Source organism: Nipponia nippon, unplaced genomic scaffold (genome assembly GCF_047370975.1).
Source record: "Nipponia nippon isolate SJK-2023a ecotype South Korea unplaced genomic scaffold, ASM4737097v1 scaffold_7, whole genome shotgun sequence".
NCBI classification, from domain to species: Eukaryota; Metazoa; Chordata; class Aves; order Pelecaniformes; family Threskiornithidae; genus Nipponia; species Nipponia nippon.
Genome location: NW_028262391.1, coordinates 20,286,453 through 20,312,704, shown reverse-complemented (window position 1 = coordinate 20,312,704; position 26,252 = coordinate 20,286,453). Strand labels below are relative to the sequence as shown.

The following is a 26,252-nucleotide window of genomic DNA, read 5'->3' as shown; positions in this document are numbered from 1 at the left end:
GCAGGGGCTGTTGAGCTGAAGTGGACTGCGGGGGAGGAAAAATATAGACGGAGAAATGGAAGCTTTGGGACGTGGGAGGGTTGGCACATGTTTGCATGAACTTTCCTACTGCATTGTTGACCAGGCAGGCTGCACAGCCCATTCCCAAGGGCCCTATCAAATTCAGGTCATTTCTTTTCTTTTTTCTTTTTTTTTTTTTGCCCAGCTGGCCTAATTTTTCCTTAGAGAGACAGGCAATCCTGCAAGCTTTTTCCACCTGTAACTTCTTAGCTCTGGTTCTGGCGATGACAGCATGACGGCTATCACAGTGAAAGAGGCACTTAAAAAAGATTTACCCTGCAATGCAAATGAACCTTTTGGAGGAAAAAAAAAAACAAAACAAGAAAAGAGAATGGGAAGTGAGAGAAACACAAATGAAGCAAACACCTTGAAACATTTGAAAGCACCTCCCTCACTTATATTCTAAGATAGTGCTAGGTATGTGGTCTTTGGCAATACAGATGCACATATGATAAAAGTCGTTCATGGAACAACTGGGCTTCTTGCAGAGGAACTGCATGCACAGAGCAATCCTGCTACCTCGCTCACCTTTGAAGAGTGGCTATTTCTGAGATGGACAGCAGGAGATGTTGAATAGGGAAGGGCAAACCCATGCAAGAGCCTGGAAACAGAAAGCAAAGACCTTCCAGAGCTAGATGTGGCCACAGTGCTAAAGGGGAAGCTGCAGAGACCGCTCTGTGCTCTGCCCCGTGACCGGGGACAGGCATGGCACTGCTCATAAAGCCTTCCCAACCACATGTCCCTCCTGTGGCCTCTGCTGCAACAACCAAAGGCAGCCTGCACGGATTTGGGAAGGCAGAAGGCAGTGTGATCACCCTGGCTTGAAATTCAGCCCTCCACCCCAGGCCTACCCCTGCTCCCTTTTATGCCCATGACAAGCATGGCAGCGTCACGACTGCCTGCTAGCAACCTAGACGTTAATTTTGGGGCTCTCAAAGCTGTTTCCAAATGAACACAGTTCACACATTCAGTAAAGTCTAGTGACACAGCAGTGTAACAAACCAAAACATTAAAACACACTACTGTTTTGAAGTATTAAACATTTTTAAAAAGTATTTACCTCTTGTGCTATCAAAAGACCTACTGTCTTTTAATAACAGATGCCATTGTCCTGACATTACAGCTCTTTAAAGTACTGAAAGCACTTAAATCTACACCGTGATGAGCAGTAATAAAACGTTCTTTGTGACATTTATCAACAGGAGTTCCCATTTTAATTTGACTTTGAAATATGTAAGAGCAATGCACATTAGCCTGTGAATAAAAAAGCCTCAGAATCGACTTTATAGATACACAAACACTTTCAGTAGCTATACAGAAGGCTGTGGCTCTTTTAACATTATGATTAATAAAACTCACATTTAATAATTACTTACAGATCCTGCAGACACAACCTGCAAAATCTCAAATAAAAAAATCCCCCAGATGAATGGCGAGGGCTCTAAAAACTTACTACAAGTGACAACTCCAACTTTTGTATCTAGATAATCTACACAGGAAAGTTAAGAGGCATCCACACAAATATTGTACTAATCAGACAAAATTAACTACATCATCCATCAATTGAGATTTCAATTCCATTTCTTACGCTCTCATTTCATTTTGATGTAGTGCTTTTCAGCCAGCATGGTCCCTACTACTCTAAGAATGAAGTGTGAGGACCACAATTACACCCGCAAATGAAACGGAGCCCACCTGGGGTGCAGAAAAGCTCAGTCTCAACAGCTCTTCCCAGCATGCTCATTTCTTCATTGTCCTCATCTTTAAGAGTCATTTCCATAAGTTAAAACACCACAATTTGACATCAAATACAGAGTCACTAAACAGGTTTAAGTAGTGCTGCATATGCAGAGTGCCATTAACATACTCCGTTCTGGGTTTACCTCAGACTCCCTGACTTGATGTGCTGGCAGATTCCAGATGCCGCATGCAGGACGCAACCAGGTCATGCATGCCATTAATAACTGCCTCTGTTTCCAGGCCTTTTCCAACAGGTTGCTGACAACTGCCTAGAGATCCGTGATTTGAAAGAAGCAATTGACTCTACAACTACTTTTAAAGCTACAAGCGTGCTCAAACACAGCTCAAGAGTGCCAGCAGATTTCTGAAGGAAACGGGCCTGACTTGAACCTATGCAAATGGGCCCTTTGATAATACTAACAAGCCTCAAATCAGCCCACCTGCACGACAGTAGGCAATCTACCTCAGTGACCAGTAAGAAGTGCACAGCAGAACGAATGGTAGCAATAGGATTTTAAGAATGCAACGTGAACTCCACCATCTTTGGAAGCATATGGATGAGACCACCAGTGATGGCACTTGTGAGCTGACCCAAGGCCCAGCAAGTCACCAAAGGATCCCCGTCCTGTAGCAGCCACCCCCACCGGATCGGACTCCTGAAGCAAAAAGCATGGGTCAGGAGGTACCTGGTCTGCCTAGGAGGGAGGGATGAGACAGCTTCTCAAAGGCCCCTCTGGGCTTACTTTCCACAATTACACTGCATAACCTAGGGAAGCTTCTGCAGCAAGCTGCTCCGTCCTCCTTCTGCCCCTGCACAGCTGCCGGCACACCCCTCCTCATCCACGGGGCCAGCCCCTCTGCAAACATGCTGCTGAAAAACATACCCACGTAGCACCTATCATTTTTGGAGGGATTATCTGGCTTAAACTTATTTAAGAAAGGACAGTTGACAGCTAATATTTATTTGCTTTCTGGATTTTTTTTCATATGTACCTAAAATTTCATTCATATAGATGGACACATACAAATAGTACACGTGCGTGTATATGCATGCACACTTTCTGACAATACTGACTTGATGCAAACCAATATGCGATTAAATATGTTGCAATTGGATAGCTTAAGCTCCTTAAACTAAATATAACTTTGAATTGCAAAATGCACTATCCCCTTATATTTCTGAATGAAATGTGGAAAAATCCCAAGGATTGCCATTTGATCTGCATATTCAGGAATACAGAATTGGGAAAGGTGATATTATTAGGAATGTTTTCACTAAAAGGAAGAATTTTGTTTCTTGTGGAGTGAATGTTTCTATTTGCCAAAATTATGAACCATGAGGACAACGCTGACTGGCAAAAATAAATGCAGCAGGCTCTGCGATGAGTGAGAAAATTCAGAATTTGGGAGGAAACAGCATGGTACAGTACAGAATTCAAGGAAGTGAGGAATACTTAGAAAAAATAAACACTGAAGACAATTTTATTCTGGCTTTAAAAGTTTCTGGAAACTTCTCTTTTCTTGGAACCTAATTTAGTTACTCAAGCTCCTCCTGCCTAAGAAAAGTTAAGGTGGAAAAGTCCACAAGAAAAATATCCTAAGATGACTACAGTTATAGGAATGATTGATTCACGAAGTATTACCTTTAGAATATACCTAATAATTAGGTACAAATTAATAAAGGGACTCAGATATTAATCAATCATAAATGTCAAATAATTATTCTTTTTGTATCCTACAGAAAATATTTAATTATCAAAGGACTATTTATTTATTCAAATCACCTTATTTTTTTAAATTTTCATTTTACAGTTCCAGCAGAAAGGAGAAGGTTACACATCTTATTTAAAGTAAACTCTGCTGCCTCACCCATTACCATAACATCTGAACATCACCAACAGTGCAAGTTTTTGGTTACTGAGTAATCTAAGCAGTACTAAGAGAACTGAATTAGACAACTAGACGCACAAACCTTCCACTACAGGTGGAGAGCATCAAATGCTATCCATATCAAAAGCTTTCCTCAGCAACATCAGCCTCATCTTTCTTCATCTGGCTTGTCAGCTCTTTTGCATCCATAAACCAATATTGCACAGGCAATCAAGTCATCCTGGCATGCTTGTAAGTACTGTTTATGATCACTTAAGCAAAGGGAATCTGATCAAATCCCCAAGCTGTCGTGTGTATGGATTTTGATAAGGGCTGGGGAAAAAAACCTGATCCTCGAAGGACTTTAGCAATGAAAGAGCTAGACGTGGAAGTAAAGCCGTCCTACAGTCACCAGTAGGAAACAAACGCCCAGGAAGAGACAGACAGGGTTTTAAGGCATTATCACAGACCTCTGACAACCCTTTTAAATGACCTAGCAGTACCTTATAGACAAGACCATCTGAACACCACCAAATGTCCAGAAGGATGAGACAGGAGATCACGGATCTGAGTTCTTGAAATAGTTTCAGTACCATGTTCTCACACTGCGCCATATGAAGAAAATCAGTTTTGCCTTCAACAGCAGACCCTTTATTTGTAGTTAACTGACTTACAGTCCGATCAGGAATTAGACATTTGATTGTCGGTTGTAACAAGTCCAGCTGACCAACAGATAGTCAAGTATGTACAAGATGGATGCCTCCCTGTTTATATCATAGTATATTTGTAGAAAGAGAAGACTCCTTCACTGAGTAAAGAGTTGGCTTTTTCACAGCTCCAAAAAAGAAGTGAAGGTCACAAACTCCACTCCTGCACATCTACCCAGAAGTGCTGAACACCAGCCTGGAACACAACAGATTGCTGCTGCATCAGTACAGGTTTGTGTAATTGCTGCAGTGGACTACAATCACAGATCTTCAGAGCACCCTGTGCTCAGTTTTACTTAACTTTGGACTAGAAACCATCCTCTTCCTGGAGCTTAATTTATTTTATATATAGCTTTTGGCTTTGTGGCAAAGTGGAACATATGCATTACTACTTTAAAAGAGGGTCTTATTCTGCTACTATTCCATGCACAGGCTTAGTTGTGTAGTACTGTTTTTTTCCACTGCTCTGCTCGTCTCTCCCCCTCCCCTTGGCTCACTGGTATTGCAGAGAAAGCTAATAGATGTGCTCAATATGTATTTTACCAGGTTGTCATTAGCATCCCCTTGGACTACTCAGCTGTAATGATTCCCAGACACTGCGTACTATGTTCCATTTTTAGACCCACCACTTACTCTGTAAAGCCATGAGCACAGTGCTGGCCTTGCAACTTGTGGAACCTTAAAATAAAAAGCAGACCCCAAAGTGCTGAAAGGAAAGCCAGGCTTCTGGGAAGGTAGGTAATTCCACAAGCTATGTTATCTTTTAACCCTACTGTCAGATTAAGAAAGACGGCAAAGTTCAGGCAATTTGAGCTGGCAGTAAGTTGTTATTTCTCTTTCTAGACCTGCTGGAGAGAAGTAGGGCCAGCCTGTAAAATGTCATGTCGCATACAATTCAACAGCTACATTTCTGCCTAATGTTGGATTTTATTTTTTCTAATCGCTGTGTTTGTCTGCAACTGACGTTTCCTCCACAAATTATCTTGCAGTTACAGTGCATACGGAATAGCCCATACTCATTCAAACCAGGAAGCCAGGTGTGAAAAATCCCAATCTGTGAAAAAAGGCAGAGAACATGCACATTAAGGGTTAACTGTAAGTGCTTGGAATTAAAACCCTTATAGAAATCCCTGGCTGAAAATTTGGTTTCATAAATTTGTTCTGTTAATGCAAATGATGAGCTATACTTCACATCTCTAGTGAAAGATGGAGAAGGTTCAGGGAGCCAAAGTAACTTGCTTTGAACAGTGCAGCCAGCACCTCCAATGTCCTTCAAAGTGATAAAACCAGTGACAACCTGAAATACGCCTGAGGTAGCAGGAAGAGCAATCTTCTCCTACAATCTGAGATCAGGTCTGGAAACAATACAACTATAGGGTTTTTTTAAAGGTAGAGCAATTAATCACTCCTGGTGGGGCTCTAACTGCCATGGAAGAACTTTGCTTGACTTTCTGCTATGAAGGTAGAACAGACTCTAAATACTGACAATAAATATAAATGTGTACACATCCTTCACAGTGCAACTACTCCTCAGACAGTTATAATATACACCTCCGAATAAGATACATACCTTGTAATAACTCTAACAGTCTAAACCAGTGTCAAATAGTTATCTTTCCAAAAAAGATAGCAATGTTTTCAAAGTGCAAAGCGCATTCAGATCACCAATGATTAGAACTCATGTAAAAATACCAACATCAATATCAGTGGACTAGTAGTGACAGGGAATGCAGCTGGAAAACAGTAGAATGAGAGTCTGATTCAGTGCATTTGCAATTTTTCTAGATACAAACATCCCAGAATAGGCACCCGCAGATATGCTGTTAACCCTCCCCCTCCTTCTGGCCTCCAAAATTCAAACCTGATTCAAATCACCTAAACAATATTAAAAGAAAAAAGATGTTAATTATAATCATAGCAAGCCTTCCCCAAAGCCTTGGTTTTATTTAAAATTAAAGGATACACACACTAGATATTTACCTCTTTAACAAATAAATTTTCTGCTTTTTGTTCTGCATCTTCAGGTACAGAAGGATACAGCGTCCTGATTTCCAGTGAAATTGTGTCTGTCTGACAATAAACAAAAAAAAGGCAAATTAGAGTGACAGAACAGCAGTTTTGTCTCATGAAGAGGTTAAGAACCTTATTATTATGGCTTGCATTTTTCAATTTGTCATGCAGCCAATACACATGCACACCAACAACTACAAACCAGCTCCTGCCCACACATGCTATTCAATACTATCAGCTAAAGCATTAATTACAAGCAAGAGCAGTGTTTGAATAGATTTCTGGGAACAAAGTTTTCCAAGAAAACTCACTTCGGTCTCTGAGGTTTCTGATAAAAAAAGTCATCAAGTCTTCCTTACATCCTCTCCCAGAAATATATGCCAAATCCAACAGCGTTATTTGCTTCCTCCACTTCCTTTCTGCACCCCATGCCTTTTCAGCAAGGAATGTGGAAACAGAACTAAAAGCTTTGACTCTTTTGGAAGGAGAAGAGAGGAGCAGAGAGTCCTCCCAGTAAGTTGCAAAAGGACTGCCACAGGACAGCTCGATGGCTGGAAAGCAAGTGGAACCAGGCAACAGCTTCTCAGTGGGGCATTTCCACCTGAGGGTGCAGAGAGCAGAGTGGGATTAACACGGGACTCCTGACGCTTCCTGCAACCTCCTTTCAGACTCAACAGACGCTGCAAAAATTAAGCCCTTTTTTTTGAAAGCAGCTCCTGACTGAGCTGGCTTGTCAGGCCCGACAGGAGGAAACCGCAGAGAGAAGTGGATCTCCAGAAGGCCTCCACAAGGAGCCAAGCTTCCCTTAGTTCCCACTAGGCCAACGAGAGGCCAGGGCCACCAGCAGTGCTCCTCTCTGTGACCCAGGGCCTCCATGCTGAGGTCAAGCAAGGCAGCCACTTTGCAAAAGTCACACGAGAGGAAGCTTTGGGGTATTTTGAATTAATCCACGGATCTGGCCCACTCATTTTCTCTGCCATAAAAGGGGAAAACAAACAAAACCAAACCCCAGCAGACTAGATTATGCTCTCAGTTACAATAGAGTAACTCCACCACTCAAGACAACGAAGGACTGAAACCAAGACAAACCTGATCTCCCAAGCTCATTTTCTCTTCCATTACAGAAAGACACACAATTTTCAGAGGGAGGTCTATGGCATACAACTGGTTTAGTATGAAGAACCACTACTTACTAATACCATGAAGCAGCCTGCAGTATCTACTGTGCCCCTGGAGGATCTCCTCCCAGTCCTCAGTCTCAGACTAAAAAGTGATGTTTTTTCTCTACCAATTGAAGCACTCAGATTCTACGCGACAATTGCCTGGATATTATCGACTGCATTTTTCCTTAGAGTTTACACAGACCACACTGATTCCCCCCCATCACTTTCCACATGAGTAATTATGAAAGAAAGGCATGTATCACTCAGGCAGATGCAAATGTCATGGGATTCCCCATACTTTTGCTGTTTCATCTGGATACCTCAGCATACAACGTGATTAAAACACTTTGGCTTCCACAAATAACAATGGTGCCTCGTAGACACCACAAAGTGAAAAAAACACTGTTGTTCTGACAAACTAAGTGCAGATTCCTAAATGTGGGTTCCTGGGCTCTACCCAGCTGTATTACCAAAGCTTGAGTGCAGTGGCGATTTACACAATCGTTTAGTCTATGTGTAAAAGAGACGGCAGATAGAGAAGTATGAATTTTCAGGCCACATTTAGTAATAGTGAAGATGCCTGAATCCTTGGTTGCTTAGGGACTTCCCAGCAGTGCCCACGGTCTCTGGAATGCGCTTCATTACTTTTACTTCACACATACATGACATTTTCAGTCCCTTTTTTTAAGTGGTCCTGAGAAGACGCAATCTCTACGCACAGCTGAAAACCCACGGGTGCCCCTGGGGTCCATCATACGGAGTTCTTCCCAGGGCTGGGGCCCCACCGCCAGCAGCAGCAGGCACAAAGCACGCACACCGTCCTTCCATGATATCACCACTGCTAAAGATCAGCTGCTGTTTCCAGACTAAGGTAGAGTGGGAGGCCACAAGAGAAGAGACGTGTGATGCACTCTGTACCTCGCACTGACCCCGTCCACCTGGTGACTAAGCTGCGGAGTGACCATCAACCTCTTCTGCTTGCCCATAACAAAACTTATCTGCCCCATGTATTATGCAGAAAATAGTTTCCAGTATTTTTTTTTTTAGTTAAGTCATACAGTAAGTCAAATTTTTTACTTAATACAACGCTTCTTGTCAACTGGTATCACCACGCTGACCAAGAAACCTAACACGTGCCTTAACAGGGTCATTATGCCTCTCTTCCCTTACACAGCTTGTTAAAAAGACTGTAGCTGAGCAGGACATGTAACTCAAGCCCACTGTTTCGCCTGTGGTATGCTCCCCCACCCTCCTTCTCCACAAGACTGCACTTGAAAGAAAGAAACATAATTGTGCAAACCAGAGAAATCAGGTAACTTTGGGCTTGTCACATTTGCAGGCTTTGCCAAAGTATATCACAGGTTTATTTACACAGAATTGGGACATGGAAAATCTTGTGTATTGTTATATTTAAACTTGTTTTAAAAACTACAAAGCACTTCCCTTCTGAGAATTAGTTATGTTCAACCACTTAGCTGCAAAAGCCTTGCCACAAAAACACTTCCTGTTCATAGCTGACTACTTCCAAAGTTAAACGCTCTTAAAGGCTGATCAGGCATAGCACGTATTCACCAAAACCTTTTTACTTCAGAAAACAACTAAATTTGAACCACAGACTAAGTGCTCCTGAAAGGGTCATAAAAAAAAAAAAAAAAAGAGCACTCTATTTACAGAATTCAGCATCCATAAATGTGCTTTGAATGCAGCCTAATTTTCTAATGTTTAGGCAATCATAGCAATTGTCTGTTCAAATCAGAGGCCAACTGTCTTATCATTTGTGCATGCAAACTGTGCTAATCAAATAATGCCAGTATCAGCCTAAAAAATTAAATTCTATAATTCTTCTGAATTATTTTTTTAATCTATTTTATATAAATATCCTGTATCCAACAATGATTTCTGGCATTCAGCCAGGCTGCCTCATTTGCATAAACTGTTGGCCCCAGGTGTTCGACTAGTTATAAGGTACAATTTAATTAAGCACCCTCTCTTGCTACATCCACTTTCTACAGTGAAAGCCACAAGTTAATATTGCTCCTTATCAACGATTGATTAAGAATAATGTTTGCAGACAGCGGCTACTTCCCACTAACACGGTGAGTTTGGTATTTGAAAATGGAGTTCAAACTCCATTAGCCATTTCCAACATTTTCACTCTGAATCTATTCTAAGAGCTTTTAGTCTGAAAGCATGTTACCAGTGGTTAAATCTTTAGACGGATGCATCAAAAATGATTATATTTACTTCCTGAAAAGGCAGCCCTTCTAAGAGAGCTAACCACATGGGCAGAAAGGTTCCTGTATGTTAGTGCTTAGATTCAGTCTCTCTAAAGAAAAGCTGCTCAGCCCCATTTTCATCTAAGTAAACAGATTTACTTAACATTACCAAGAACTGTAATGAGTTAGGCCACCAAATTAAAAAGCAGGATAAGATGCAACTTTGCTGTACAAATACCACCGTGCAAATGCTGTCACTATACGGGGCTCCCAAGAGGCTGCTGGCTGCTGTCCCAGCACAGACCTCGCTGAGGAGGTACGTGCGCGGGGGCAAAGCGAGAGGAAATCAAGCACAGAGCACATTTAAGGACAGTTTTTGCCCCATCACCCACTGAATCATGTGTAGTGTGAGAAGCTATGCTTTGCCCACACAGTGTTTGCTTTGCTGACTGCATTAGCCCTCTCTATTTAAATAGCTGGAGTGCATCTCTCTAAGTCTAGAGACCTCTTCCTTTCCTGCTCCTCCCAGCCAATGCAAACTTGCACGTCAAGGATACCCGTATCCCATTAGTCATGAAAATAATGGACTCGATTTCTGCTCCTCTCAGGATGAGCAGATACTGCCTGTCACATGGCAAAGTGGGAGATAAGTCATGTGCTATTGAAAACAACCCATGATCTCACCACCGTCTGATCTTAGAAAGAACAGTCAGGTTTACAGGGTTATTTCCGAGGAGGCTCTAAGTCCTGCGCTTAGAGCTGCCCCTATGGCACACGTGCTCTGTTTCATGTGAAGAGGCAGTGTCGTTGCCTACTCTTGCCCTCTCCCCTTAAAGAAGCATCTGGTTCTGTTGTGAACTTCTGTATCCGAACAAGCAACTTTTGTCCCCGAACAACATTTAGACAGCAGAGGTTTCACAATCTGAAAAATAGGGAGATTTTGGCTCTTCCTTGTTCAGAGCTAAAAAAAAGAAGCCTGGAAACAGTCACACCTGCAGCGATGGAAAGCATCAGCACTGCATGAATCAGCCCCTCTTCTAAGGCCTCTATGATACTTGGAGGGCACCTGGGTGGCCTTTCAAAAGCCCAGAAGAGCCAGGAGCACATGTCAGACTGAACTTCAATAGCTTTTGCATTACACAGGTAAGCTTTGCCATCTTTCACCTGTCCTAAATTTAGGCAATGAATTATTATTTCTATTGCAGGTTCAAATCAGACATTCAGCCATATTTACACAATTAGTTTAAGAAAGTCAGAGTTCCACTTTTCAAACAGAGTTTTAGAAGTAGTACATGGGGAGAGACGGAGGAACAAATTTTCATGACCCAGAGAGTTTAATGTGCTTTTATACCATATCAAATTGAAGTACCTATTAAATACTTTCAGCTACCTTTTTATGACAATTAACTTATATTTATCAACTTATTTTTAACATATATTTAGTTACTAAACATCCACACAAGCAAAGGTATTAGCAAAGGGGTGCTGAGCCTGTTGCCACTAAGGAGGGCACCAATGATTCTATGCAAGACTCGAGATCCTGGAGAGATCTGAAAAGAGACTGCTAGGGGTTCAAGGATTTTCCTAAGGATGGTGACATGAAGAAGGGATGAAAAATACTTATTAAAGGGTACAGCAAGCATTTTGCTTGGATATACGAAGGCGCTTAGGAGCAGAAGTACAAATGTGTGACAACGAATCCATGCAAGACGAAGATGTGAAAGGTTAAAGGTGAGAGGGAGACCAATCTGAAGGAAGTTGTCACACTTTTTTCATCGCCTCCTTTCCAGTAAACACGTAGGAGAAAAGTGAGAAACAGGAGTGCCAGACAGCAGCAGTTCCAGTTGTCAAGGAAGAGTGTGGCCAGGTCTGGGGAACAGAAGGTGAATGGAGCACGGTACCCCAATGGTGAGGAGGCAAACCCACCAGCATCGCCACCAAGCACGTGTTTCTACGAGTGTGACAGGAAGCCCATCAACTCCCACTCGCTACCACCAAGACGCACAGTGCAAGCTTGTACTCCTGTGACAAGGAGCTCCTGTGAAGCTCTGCAGATCCTTCCTCCACACAGCTGCTGTATTTGCTGCAGAAATTTCCACTGGCCATTATTGCACAGCACAGCAACAGAAGGGTAATTTGTTCACGGGATCCAGGAGCAGGTGAAATACGAAGCTGAGCTGACATACTTTTTCTCAAAGGGAAACTGGACTTTAGGCAGGTAGGAGAGTTAGCAAGCAAGGCATTGCTAGGAAAATAAGAAGTGGAACTGATGTGAATCAGTGACTATTTTTTTAAAAAGGATTATTAAGCACAGTTACAAAACAGTGAAGCATCTTTTCCCTGGTTGGGGTAAAACCAGAGAATGCATCTTTGTAATATATACATCTTGTATTCTGTTGAAATGCAGGGAAATGGAGGAATACCATCTGTCAGGTTCAGATTCATACCAAGAGTTCTTTGCTGTTCCACAGCCTTCTCGTAAGATGTTGGAAATGACCAACAGAAGTCTTGTGAGAATAACTGCATTCTCTTTGAATCGCATGTGAAGAGAGAAAGCAATTCTGAGGCGAAACAGAAGACCAGACAGTACAGCAGCTATGATGATAATTGACCCATATCTGATGCATGCAGTGAACACTACAGATCCAGAAATGGGAAGTCATTATTAAAAGCAGAATTTTCTCTTACGCTCACTACCTCAGCTAATTCTTTTGGTGGGGTTTCACTCTGAAGAGAGTTTTGCCCATAGCATGTGCTAACACATAGGCCCGAACTGGGGCTGCATCAACACTGAGCCACAAAGTCTGAAGCAATTGTAATCATGAGGAGTTAAACAGTAACGTCCACCATTTCCTGGGGCATTATCACATTAAATAACACTCAGAGCCAGCCTGAGCACCTCCTAATTCAGTCAGACATGGATCTCTTTCTACTCAAATGGCTGACCCAGACTTTTGTGCACAGGTGATACTTCAGCAGGAAGGAGCAGGGCTATAAATAGATACTCTGCAACTGAGAAACCTGCCTGCTATGAAAGCTCGGCAGTCCTGTCTGGTGGCATAGGCTCTTGTTACTGCAGCTGACTACAACAGAAGATAACAAAGAGACAAGACAGGTTTATTGCAAGGATATGGACCCTACCTACCACTGCCTCTGCTCTTCTGTGAGTACAGGCCACCTCTACTACGCAAGTACCTCTCTCATCTGTCTTAATCTTTTTTTTTTTTCCTTCTTATTATTTAAATAGATTATGCAGAATAGTCACAAAGCATAACACAGAGGAGACAAAATAGAAGTAGCTACTCAAAGCCAGGCAGCAACTGCTCAAAATGAAATTAAAATACGGATACGAAAATATGGTTTGACAGGCAGAGGTCTTGAGCAGTAGGACATGATTCTTCTTTCGCTGAGAGGGTCCACTGACTTGAGCTCAGTTACTCTAAATCAAGGGGCTCCAGGGCCTTGTGACAGCACACAGTATGTCTAGTCAGCTTTATAATCCTAAATTTCAATTTCATAAATTCACAAATGTGCAAAACAGATAACGGAATTAACAATGATGAGGAAATCTATTCTGTTTAGTTTTCCCTCAATCCCATGAGCACATTAACTCAGTTAATGCCACCAAGGAAACAGAGCCATTTAGTAAAACAAAGCAAATGATTAGATTAAGCCGGCCCCACAGGACAGTAGCAGTGCCATGAGCTGATGGGAAGGGCCCTCACACAGCAGTTACAATTGGTCACAAATTGAAATGTATTTCCATTAGAGAACGCCTATTCATCAAAATCTAAATCTTTTACAGAGATGGGCTGATTTTGAAGAAGTTGCTATAAAATGCAGGCAATCTGCCAGCTTACTTGCCTGGCAGCACACCTCCCCAGCCGCCCAGCAGGCAGCCCCTGCCCTCCCGAGCTGCCCCATCACTGCTGCGGACTTCCAGGTTCTCAATTTCTTTGCAGCTTGCCAGGACAAGGAATGGGGAACCTGGGATGAGGTCAGACAGCTCCACGGCTGCGGGCTCCAGTATCCACTGCCTGTCAGCATCTCACCATGGGACTCTGCCCCCCCATCAACTCAGGATACCAGATCTCAAAGCCCACTGGAGGAGAATTTAAGACAACCCCAAAACAAAACAAAAATCAAGCCTGTTTGGATTTATCTTTCTCGTGCAATCTAATGTCAGCAACAGCACAGCTTGGAAATACGTCACAGCCACCATCTAAAAAGTCTGACTTTGAGCAGAAGGCCAGGAATCATGGGCTGTCCGATTCTAGTGGGCAAATACATTAAACATAAGACGATCAGAAAGTCAGAAAGACTGGATATAAGTTACAGAAGTGTGATTAAATTAGGTTATAACAGCAGGGAGAGATTCCAGCACTGACCAAACTACCACTGTGCTGAGCAAACAGACAAGAATACGTTATGGAATAACATGTTTTCTGAGTTCCTGAAATATATTTGGGAACAACTGGGGCTTCGAGCTTTATCTAATCCTGAACAGTAAATTCACTCATATACAAACGTCAGAGAAAAAAAATCAGAGTGAATTTGGTGGAAGGGAAGTAAAGCATTACGCATAAATTAAGAAAATCTTAGAGAGCCCTTAGGCAACTTCTGGCTTTCCCTCTAGCAATGAAGATAAAATAAATAAATGAACAGACAAACCTAAGAATAACACATATTTGCCTTGTACTTACTGAAAAGTCATCGTCGGGGAATAATATCAGATCCTTAAACTGGTTATCTCCAATATTTTTTTCAATCTCTGTGATAACAGCTTCATAATCCAAAGGCTCCAAGAGTCTGGGTTTTTCCTGCTGTGGAAATAAAGAAAAGATCAGGTAATCTCTCTACACTCAAATTTGCCTTCCTCCCCCTTCATAAACTGAGATCTGCTGAATTTTTCCTTTTTTACACCAAAGCATGAATAACTTCTTCCCCCCTGCTCCATTCTTCCCAAATTGTTGCAGCTGAGCTCATGCAAGAACAGTGGAAGTGAGGAAGCTGGGCCAGTTGTAACAGTCACTCTCCACCTGATAACTCAAGAGCAATCTGTCAGCTCATTACAGAGACCAAAACCACCACGTTAACTTACCTGTCATTCTCAGGAACACTCTCTCTCTTTCTCCGTAAATAAATGTAGGCAAATAGACAGACGGACACAATTTGAACTGAACACAGATATGACTTTGAGCTAATAATATGTTTTAGAATAAGTACCGTACTAATTTCTTCACTGTCTTACACAGTCCCACCTCTTAAACTGCTGGTACCTTGTGAGTGCCACCACATTGTTTTACTTGGTAATAATCCAAGGTTATTCTCCTGGAATAAACTATCTGGCACCCATCCCCATGGTTTCTCTTGTCAGAAATGGGATGAGTATCGTAATAGTACTATTATTGCTCAAAACAGCAGTAAAGTAAGACACCACCATGGGAACAGCCAAACAAAAGTAAAGTCACACTCTCTTGAAATACAACCAAAAACAGAAAAAGAGAAGCCCATCTGACATGCTAGAATACATTAAACAAATGAAGAGTCATGTACTAGAGTGACATTTGCCTAATTCAAAGACTTAAGCCTCAGAAAGAGTAAATGAGAAAGGGAAAGAGAACTGCTAGAAGGGATGGAAAAGCAGGTGATGAGAGAGAAAAAGGACACTAGTGGAAAGCAAATACAGAAACACTTCTGCAGAACACTTTTTCAGTCTGATGCAACGGTGGACATTATGTAAGTTGTATTTTACCCACTGTTCCTGCACTGTGCTATCAGAATAATATAAAGTTTCTCTCCCTCCCTCTTCCCTAAACGAAAACCATGGTGTATTGGAAAAGAAAGCTTTCACATCTCCATAAAACAATGGACAATCTCATAATTTTCCATCATATTTCATTAGATATATATATCATTCACATATGGTCCATTACAGATATAATGGTCCAAATATACAAGCCTCTCCCTCTTTTGACTTTGTTCTCAAGAGTTCCTGTCTTTTTCAGTAATTACAGTCATCTCAAGATTTCTCCCCAGCCCTTGTGAACACTGGTTCCCTTCTATATGAAGTTCAAGACTCCCTTTGGTATCAAATGCATCTATGAGAAGTTTAATTAAGTATCAGTAACACAGCCACAGAAAGTAGATTAAAACACTAGGATACACATGCTCTTAGAAAGTTCTTCAATTGCTGAACAGCTTATGATAGAATCACAGAATCAGGACCTCTGCAGGTCATCTACTCCAACCCCCTACTCAAAGCAAGGCAAGTTGGATCAGGCCGCTTGGGAACTTGTCCAGATGAGTCTTGAAAACCTCCAAGGATGGAGATGCAATTTAAAAAGTTGGAGCTGTTCCTTCAGCAGTTCAGTCTATTAACTCCCTTCTCAGTCTATTAACTCTCTTACTCCCGTTTGCCAGCTTAAGAGTTAATAAACTTCTAAAATCATTAGTCTTTAGCATTCACAGGCGAAAAGCACTATCCGCTGATGCTGAGACAGAGACTTGTAAAAGATAGACAAGATCAACACATAACAGTAATCAACAGAACTTTTTTGAAAGCTCTTTCCGAAGGAAACTGGTTCATGAATGCTGCTGTGGGATGTGAGGGAGAGGGAGGAAAGAGAAGCAATACTTGACCTACGTAAATATGGTGTATCTTTAGCTACCAACTGGGTTTTCCCACGAAACCACTAAAAGATCTGTCTCTATCAATAAAATAAAAAAGGATTCTGACACACAGATGCTGTGCTAGATTCCTTTCTAGATGAATCTGGAGACGTACAAGGACAGTTGTCCATCTTGCCTTAGAGTTATGAAAGGGAGATTGAATTAGAAATAAAACTTGGGCTTGTTTAAGAGAAAAAAGAAACCTAGCTAGAGGAAGGCCACTGTAAACCACAAAAGGCCCAAATGGGAAGAAACAGCTTTAAAGTTTCATTTAGATTCTGTGACAGGACTGCATACCAGTGTGTGATGTTCAGGTAAGACAAGGCACCCTACTAGGACACGTGAGACTTCATATTAACCCAGCTATGTTATCTTAGACTGTCCCAAGCTGGTACTTGGCCCTGGCCAGTAACAGCTGACACATTAATATCCAGTCCTGCTCAAGAAACACTCGGGTTGAGTAGCAGCCGTATTCTTTAGTGAGGTTTCAGTCTGCCTTTTACTGACAGCGGTTCCCCACCGGAACGTAATGGGCTTATCCAATCATCTCACCATGCACAGCTCGCTCTCGTTTCCTTTCAAGTTATGTTGAGTCACCGCAGTATCCTTTAGCCATGAGTTTTAGACTCTCCTTCATTAAATCTACCATTGTATCTATTTATTAAATATTCCTACAGAGACATAAGTTCCAAGGAGTTAAAATATGAGGAGAAAACAGCAGTGTACACTGAGTGTATCATCTCTGCTATACCACTCATTTTGGGAAGGATGCCCAGGTCTGAACAAAGTTCACTCAGTCCAAGGTTAGCAGAAAGCAAACTTGTGGTAGTGTAACTGTTACCTTCAGTAGGAAACCTTATAGCAACCACTTCCAAGAGCACTCAAAAGTGAAAAAATACATGCACTGACATTTATGAGGTGTAAGTGTTTCATGCAGGCGTTTTTCCCGTGCAGCAGTTTCAGTAAAGCATGTACGTTTTCTGCAGAAAGTTTGTGACACTGACTACACTGAGAACCCTCCCTTCCTAGAGCAGATACTGTTAGGCAAATGGTTTTGCAACAATCTCAACTTTTATTAAGTCAGACATGCCATCAAAACCATAAATGTCCACTTTTCAAAACCAGAGATGTGTCAACTCAATATTAATCTAGGTCAGATGCTCCTTGGAAATGTCATGAGCTTTCAAAATCTCTTAAGAAAACATAAAGTAAGCAAATGACCTAAGTACCCACCTTCCTATTGAAATAACAGACTAAGAAAGAACTGGAAAATCCCACAAATCTTGGGACTTCTCTTGAAATACGGGGGAATCCCATAAAAACGTGTGGCATTTGCAGGTTCTCTACACCAGTGGAAACTACCCTTCTTGCTGGGGCTGGCAGAATGAAGAGGCATTCCTTCTTCCCCCTGGAAATCCCTGCGATGTTGGAGTGAGCATAGCTACATCCCCTTCAAAATTAGCGTCACACAGATGTTCAGCTGAAGGTTGAGGCAGAGTAAGCTGTGTCACATTGTCCTCTCTTTTCTCTTCAGAAACTGTCAGCACTCAGAAAGCCACTCCTGATAGCTGTCTAAAACACTCCAGAGGAAAACTTCTCCTTGACAGCTGCAAGGTCATTTATGTGAAACAAGCATGCAACTCGAGAAAACCCTGAAGCAGAGAAACACAGCGAGCGTATGAACGCAACTGTTCCCACAGCACTAATTCTCTTGCTCTCGGTTCTGCAAAGTGCACGATCTGATAGAAACATTTTAACAGATGTTAACAGAGAAGTCTTACGAGAAAGTTTACACATCTGAAATGTAACTAAATGTAAGTAGATGTGACATTACCGAAACTACTGCTAAACTTTTCAGTGAAGCCCTTCAATATTTGTGATGATGTTTTTCTATGGATGCAATGACAAATGCCATTCTTCCTTCTATGGCATTACAGCAAAATCCTGTATAAAATGCAGTACTGTATTATGCCAACTCCTATAAATCAGCAATGCAAGTAATAGCCCATCCTCCTCAATACGCTGACTGCAGAGATAATCTAGTCCATTCCCTGCCAACATCAAGCATAACAGTATAATAAACATGATGCCTCTCTATCAGTTCTGCATGTTCTTACAAACCTTAAGACTATGCAATGTGGACACCGACTCCATCCTTTGTGGAGCCAGTACTTTGGATCTGGCAAAGCCTAGCACTGCAATACTTCGTATTGCATTTGTGATGGGAAGTGGCAGCTGATTTAGTTAGCAGTTTATCTCTAGAAGGCGTGGAATGACTGCTCAGTTTTTTCGTCACAGGCAGACAGAAGCAGCGATGTTGGGATTAGCGAATTTCTCCCTGCAAGCACTAGCAGAGATTTGTAAATGAGTAGGGCTGATTTCAAGCTAATTTAATAACCATAGTGCTGCCTCTTCTCAATTTAACTTGTCTGTTCTTTCTGGAAACAGACCAACCTAGCCATCTGTGCCAAGATCAAATTATGCTGGCTTGGATTTTTATAATGCTTTTTATATTCTCTATCTCAAGTGAGTAATGAATTACATTTACTTGTACTGAAACGCTTGTGAATACATCTAGTTAAAAACTGCCCTCCAACCACCCTCCAACTCCTCGCTGACTACAACAATCACAGCAGTACCATTTACTTCACACCCTGACAGTGTTGTGGAGCGCACTTCTGTATGCTGTTCAGCCAGCTTTTCCAAATTCTTTTTGAATAGTCAAGAGATCTTTAATGAGCGCCGGAGCCAACACCACTGAGGGATAATCACTACTTAATTTCACATGGGTGGAACGGCCCAGATTCCACCAGTGACGTACGGCTTGATTGCCATCATCTTCTGGTCTAGGTACAAAAGCATTATTTTTCCCAGTAATAATGACCAAAAATATCCACATAAATGATTTTACAGGAACAAATATGGTATCTGGCTTGCCTCCAGCTGCATAGACATTGTGCACTGATGCTAGAACCCATCTTCTCTTCATAATTATAGGATAAAATGACTTATATATTGTCCTCCTGAAGTCGTATCTCTGTGAACACTCACTAAAGGAGGAAATGATGTAACTGAGACCGATAGTCTCTGAATCGTCATCCCAAGCACTTCCCCATTCTAAAAATAAACTAGACCAAATGCTATGATTTTCTAATGCTTTAAATGACCAAATCCTGAGTATCTAAAATTTATAGAATTTAATACAGATGTTTAAATGAATTTCTTCTCTTCCCCATGCCAGGAAGAAGAAAATTAAAGAGACAGATACACAGAAAGAATTTAAGCTGATGGACTTCAGTTACCTGGACTAAAATATCTTCATGACAGGAGGATCCACTGCATGTTAATAAAAAGAATTGTGATGGCCAGATTGGTCAAGATCAAGCAGGACTAATTTTATATTTCATCCAAGCTATGGCTTGTCTAAAATTATAATTCATTCTAGCATACATTTGAAATACTGAAATGGGTAGATTTAAAAGAGAAAGGGCCACTTACTGAAATAACAGCATCACCTTCCTTCATTTTTTATAGACTTCTCAATGATACTATTAACCCAGCTCAATCCTACTAAAACTCACAACAGCAAACTGAATTACTTTCTGGGATGACATCAATGTGAAGTGCTTCTCACACTTTTTATTCTTCCTTTCCTTTCCCTTCCCCAGTTAAATACTGTCTCTGGCATAATACAGTACTTTAGATTTTTTTTTATGGTTAATATATGTCGTTAATTTTATTCCACTAGGGTGGGCCAATTTAAATTAAATATTTCTTTGCCCAGCCTGTCCGAGCTGAAGCTAAAGAACAGTCCGGACTCCATGACTTTTGCAGGAGGTGTAGCATAAAGGCTGAATTTAACCCTGTCTTCAGACGTGCTAGCAATACAGACTGCCCAGCAGCTCTGAGGCGTGTTAGCCACAGCTGCCTGAATATTCAAGGAGCTGAAGCTGAGGCTAGAAAACCATTTACTTTTTATGGAGTCACCAAAACTTTTGCTTTTTTTAGGACCAACGTACGTCTCTATTCACCATTAGGCAGTACGGCAGTTTGATGCCTGGGGTGATTTCCATGGGAAGGGTATCTGCATTGGGTGCATGTTTTTCCCCCACCAGCTCAGATCATGGGTGAGCAGCCAGAGGACCCAACGCGCTCCTGGCTGCGAGTCCCATGGCAGGATTTGTACCCAGTGAGCAGAGACAGTGCAGCCACGCAGGGATTATGCTGTCCCCAACACCCGCAAGCAGCTGAGCTGGGAGTGCCAGGTCTCATCAACCCAAAATGCTTTCACCCCGCAGGCCTGCCCTCTCTCCGCTCCCAACAGACTCAGCATCATGTTACGGATTTTCTTTAAGGAGAATGAGTTTTGCATTTCAAGCACAGGGGAGGAAATTCAGGGTCTGCAAAAGGCATTTGGGGAAAGGACTGGGAAGCACAGCCAGAACCAGCAGGCAGATAGGCCCTCCTTTTATTTTAGATCTCTTATGATTGCTTGGGCTGGTATGCACCTATTTACAGTCAACAAACTCTCTGGCCATGTTACAAAGGCTACATTTGGCTCAGTACGTGATCCAGTCAACAAATTTGTTAAAATCAGTGGTACAAGGAAAATTATCTGTGACACCCCCCTCCCTTCCACCCTAGAATACATTCGCTTGTCAAGTCCAAAACGTTTGGTTTGTCATGTCTTTCAGTAAACCTTGGAGAACTGCACTTGGGAAGAACCCAGCCAGTCTTTCAGGGCACAACTGATACACTCTTTAGTGTCAGTGCTGAAGCCAACTTGCCAATAAATTCATTGAGGGGATTGCCAGTTCCCACAAGATTCTGGTACAGAGAAAATCACAAAGAATTACAAAAAGATTCAAACCCCCAAATTCCTAGCGATTCAGAAATTAGTTTACAAAATGCTGTAGTACCTACTGGCTTAAGCAAAAGCAAAAGCAGGGAAACCTGTGGAAGATCCTTCAGGAAATACAGAAAGTGAAAAGTCATTTTCGTTCATTAAAGCCTCTTTATTCAAAGAAAATTCCAATTGACACCAATAAGTGATTTGCTTGACTAAATGAGACTTACTCCGTACAAATACAGCTGGGATGGGATGAATCCTAATTGCTTACATTGGAAATTACCATTGTTTTGTGGATCAAAATCTGTAAAGGTCTACTTTGCATATTTTCCAGCTTTAAAAGTTACTGTAAGAGAATTCAGTGTGTTAAATATTTGAAAAATGGAAACACCTCTAATCTGGATGAGCTAATTCAGATAATCTTCATTTTAACTGATGGGCCAGCTGCAGCCATCAGAGACTTCAGTGGCACTCAGACATGTAACTTCTCCAGCAAGCCGACCAACGAGCGATCAGGGTTAAGACTACCCAAACCACAGAGACCTGTTCTCAGGCAACCGGGGGCGACCTACTCTTTCTACTACCTTTTATTTCTCCATTTAGAATTTATCGTTGCTTTCGTTATGAACTTTGAAAGCGCTAGGCCTCGTGAAACTATATCACTCATGGTTAAAATGTGCAAGCCACACAGGACTGTTGGTTCAGCAAAGCATCCATGCTGGGGGGAGAGAGGGGATCCTTCACGCTATGCTCGACTTAGTCATAAGTGTTTCCTGAATTCTGTTTCCCAACCATGATTATACACATCTGGCATCGCAGCCTCGCTGCGGTGCTTTCTGAATCTGGAAGGTATATGCATGGGCATGTACGCACGTGCATCTTCAATGACTAGCACTTGCCATGTTAGACATTAGATAAAACTACCAATATAGTCTGCAAAATATTCAGGGTGACAAGAAAACAACTTACGTGTCTTCTGTGTTTATGCAGTAGCTGGAAACCCTTTTAAGGAAGGGGATAAACACACTTCATGTAATCAGAAAACTACTAAAATCGGCATTATCATGCCACTGACCTCTAAAGAAACTGGTAAGTTTTAAAATTAAATTTCATGTATTGGTTTTCAAAATGTCAAGAATGACAGCTTCTAAATAGCGAGTATTTCTGAAGCCTAGACTAAATATTTGACCATACGTCACTTCAGGGAAAAAAACAAGAAAGTCTTGTAAAGTATCTTAAGGGTTTTTTTTTTTTTAAAGTTTAATTTACACAGACCTCTAACCTGGCAACACTCAGCCACTTCACTCCCCTTACCTGACCTTAGCCAGAAAAAAAAAAGAAGTGCAGTTATAGCAACAAAAGGTTTTCTTTAAAGTTACCACACTGAATCTATTCATAAAGAAAGCAAACAAAAGCTGAAGATGCGGTTCACTCATCTTCATACAGACATCTGAACAGACAGATAGGATGCACTGGAAGGGGATTGGGAAGAAGGGGTGGGAGCTTTGGGGAGCAGAGAGGACCTGCCAATGGTCTGGAGGGCTGGAGCGCTCGACCCAGCTGCTTGCCTCATTAGCGACTACTTCATGGGGGGAAGGAGAAGTGAATTGTCCTGCCCTGGGCACCACAAAGGGGATGCTGGAGTGAGTCTAGTTCAACTATTCTGTAAACATTCTTTGCTTCGTGTTTGCTTTTTATAGCATGGTCTCAGGCTGGCAGATTCACGGTCACAAACAGGAACGTTAACAAAACCACCCTGCAACCTGCACGTAGTGGATTTGACCAAAGCTTTTAAGCTTCCAGTACCAAGTTTATGTAAACAGCACTTCTGACTCTGTGTCTGTTACACATGTGTAACTTCACATATAGAGAGAGAGTCATTGTAGTCTAGGGAAAATCTACATCAAAAAAAAAGATACTCACAATTTTTGCCCTGAAGTGGCACCCAGATGACCCTCATAGCAAAGGTAGAAACCCAGCTCTGACACCTACAGCATCTATACAGCAATAATAGAACTGGTTATAGCAACAAGATCAGAGCAAACCAGTCCCCTCCGTTTGAGCAAACTGGATGAGTAAGAGAGATGGAGCGATCTACCCACAGCCGTCTGTGTACAGGTTGAGGGGAAGGACAGAGGGGAGGGCATGCCAGGTGTTCCTAGCTCACCCGCTCCTCCACCGGGCTCATCTAGCACAAACCTGCTGCTAAAACAGGGGTGTATTTTACATAGCACCCTGCACAGCACAGAATTGTCTTTTAAAACGTTATTTACTTTGAAAATAAAGGTTTCTTTCTAGTAGACCTTGTTTTTAGAGGACGTAGGAGCCTTTTTTTTTTTTAAGGACCGAAGGGAAAACTCTAATGTCTGTTCATTAGATCATGCTCTGATGCCAAAGACTTTAGTCACTATTGTAAGTCTGATGATGAAGTTGCAACACAGCACATAAGCAAATTACATTGCCTGTTTTCACTTAAATACTAAAATTTAGATGTATGAAGTCCCAGACCTGTAGACGGAGCAAAAAGCTTTTTTGAAAGAGGCTCAACCACTTCAGAAGCCCCTGAAGCACAAACAACTGACAAAAATGTTTGCATTAGCTCTAAATAAACTTTTCAAAAATACCATTTGACTTCTAGAGAGTACTTAGTAATAAGTCACTGTCCCGCAGGGCAAATCTCATATATGCTGTTCCGCTTCACTTTACTCAGTGAATATCTCCCTTTTTGTACCTACACTACGATTACTTACCTCTTCATGAGTTATAGATATTTTTCATGCTACATATCTCAGTAAATAATTGTAAGTATTTCCACAGAGGCTTAATCTGTAAAAATTGGTTTCATCTATACGTGACCATTATAAACTCACAATGACGTTAAAATTATAATAATTTCCTTGACATCAACTTCCCTCCCCTTATCTAGCTATCAAGTCATTTGCACACACATAATGTAAATGAGAGCAAAGTCTGGTCAACCACGCTGAGCTCAATCAACAACCTACAATCAATTAAAACTAATCAGGTCATAATTAGCGTTACAAAAAAAGGAGTTTCCAGCAAATAATACAAGTCCATCTACAGAAAATACAGGCCTAAATGTAGCATATTAAGAAATGCAGTCTTTGAGTAAGGTCCCCATACACAAAAGCCTTTACAGCCGCAGTGGGAGCTAACACCACTTTGAATTCTGCAGGATCGGAGGTGCGGCGGACTGATGCATGAAGGAGAGACTGGCTCTTGGCTGATAGTAAAAAGTGCCCATAGGCCAAAGATTTAACATGCTCCAATTATGAAATATTGGGTAGAAAGACACAGGTCATAAGCCACAAAAGTAAAGCCAAGTGTGTCTGCGTTTCCTAAGGGCTAAACAAACTATTGAGAAATATGTTTGCAGAATAACATGACACAGCGACCCCATCTTAGTCTATCATACGTCTGAAAAGAACAGAAATCAGAACGAACAGATTCCCCCAGAAAGCCGAGCTCCGTCCCCGACGTTACAGCAGCCAGCCGCTTCACGGGAAGTGCAGTGTGAATCACAAGCCGCTGATGAAAAAGGCACGTTACCTATTTCCAGTTGAAGGCAACAGGCACACGGTTACAAGCGCTCGAAGTTTTAGGTCAGAGTATGATACATTTTATTGACTCTTAGAAATGACAACAATTTAAAGGTTCTTTGGCACCACTAAAGTGAACAGACTCTCAGCTTCTGTTATCTGAGGATACAGGCAAGAATGAACAAATACATTCCTCTTTATCTGCAGGGAGGCTACTGATTTATTGTTACTATTTGGGCTTTGTTTTATTTCCAGCCATACTTTCCTGTAAGGCATCAACCAATTCTGGTGAGCATTATTCGTGCATAGTCAGGATTTGTACAATAATGACAAAAATCCTTCCTAACCAGGATTTAAGAGGGTAAGTCAAGCAGCAGTGCCTACCTCCTACCACAGTCTTGTGAACTGCCAGGGCTAGATGCTTTCAGCAGCACCACCAGCGTTCATTCTTGGGACCCAAGACCATGAAGCTTAAACTTGCTGTCTTTGACTGTTTGCCAATAGCTCAGGGCAGCAGGAACTACACTGTAAAGCAGCCTTGTCAAAAAGATTCATTTCCATATAAAATATCTATCCAAAGTGTCACCTAGCCACAAGCAAAACCCAAACACTCTACTAGATGAACCACAGACCATCTTAATCAATCTGTGACCAAGTGTTACAACTGCAAAGTTTTCCTTCCTATTTAAAAAAGTTAATGAAAATAATCACCTTCAGTGTATTATCACTGATTCTTTGTTACACTGGATGTGTAGCCTCAAAGGAGCCTCCAGCACGCACATACAAACACAGCTTGTAACTGGATATACAAAACTACAGAAGAAAACCAAACACCTCTTGCCATGAAGAAAAGGATCCACTGTCTCCAAATCATTCTCGGGGAAGCCATTAAATGTTTGACATCTAAAGTAATTTCTCAAGTTAAAAGAATACACTGAAAACCAGTACTTGCCTAAGGCTTCTCAACAGCAGGCTCTAAGCGTTTTACCTAAAATTGTCTGCAGTTTCAATTTCAGTCAGGAAAGCTTAGGCACGACGCAGTTAACATGAGCTGCCCAGTGTCACACAGCAGAGTTTCGGAAGGTGCAGTCCTGGCCCAAAGCCATGACTGGCAAAGCTGCCGTCTACCTCGTGGGGCAGAACCTCACTCCAGCTTTCCACCAAGGGCTCTGGAGCTTTCTCTATTTGCTCCCTGCACTGCAGGAGGACAGTGGCTTTCTTCTCCTCCTCCTCCTCCTGGCCTCGAGAGGCACAAATCGCCTATAGCAGATCATGAGATCTGAAATAGCACAGAGTAACTTTTTACTCCAGAAGCAGCATTATGGATTTTCATGGAACTAGCAAGCATGTGTTACCAGGCACCAGAGAGGCTATCACGCAATGCCGTTAGCAGGACGTGTCTGATC

At 41.8% G+C, this 26,252-nt stretch overlaps 1 protein-coding gene across 11 annotated transcripts in view; it reads right to left on the bottom strand.

Moving 5' to 3' along the window:
- DOCK10 (dedicator of cytokinesis 10) overlaps window positions 1–26,252 on the bottom strand; it is a 165,015-nt gene that overhangs the window by 87,538 nt on the left and 51,225 nt on the right. For 8 of the 11 annotated variants that reach the window (XM_087739071.1, XM_087739063.1, XM_087739061.1 and 5 more), the window contains exons 2-3: window positions 14,469–14,588; window positions 6,357–6,446 (exon numbers count right to left, since the gene is read on the bottom strand). In XM_087739071.1, the coding sequence (XP_087595197.1) occupies window positions 6,357–6,446; window positions 14,469–14,588 (210 nt within the window). The remainder of the gene's footprint in view (window positions 1–6,356; window positions 6,447–14,468; window positions 14,589–26,252) is intronic. The other 3 variants (XM_087739065.1, XM_087739072.1, XM_087739069.1) reach the window with 1 other exon arrangement.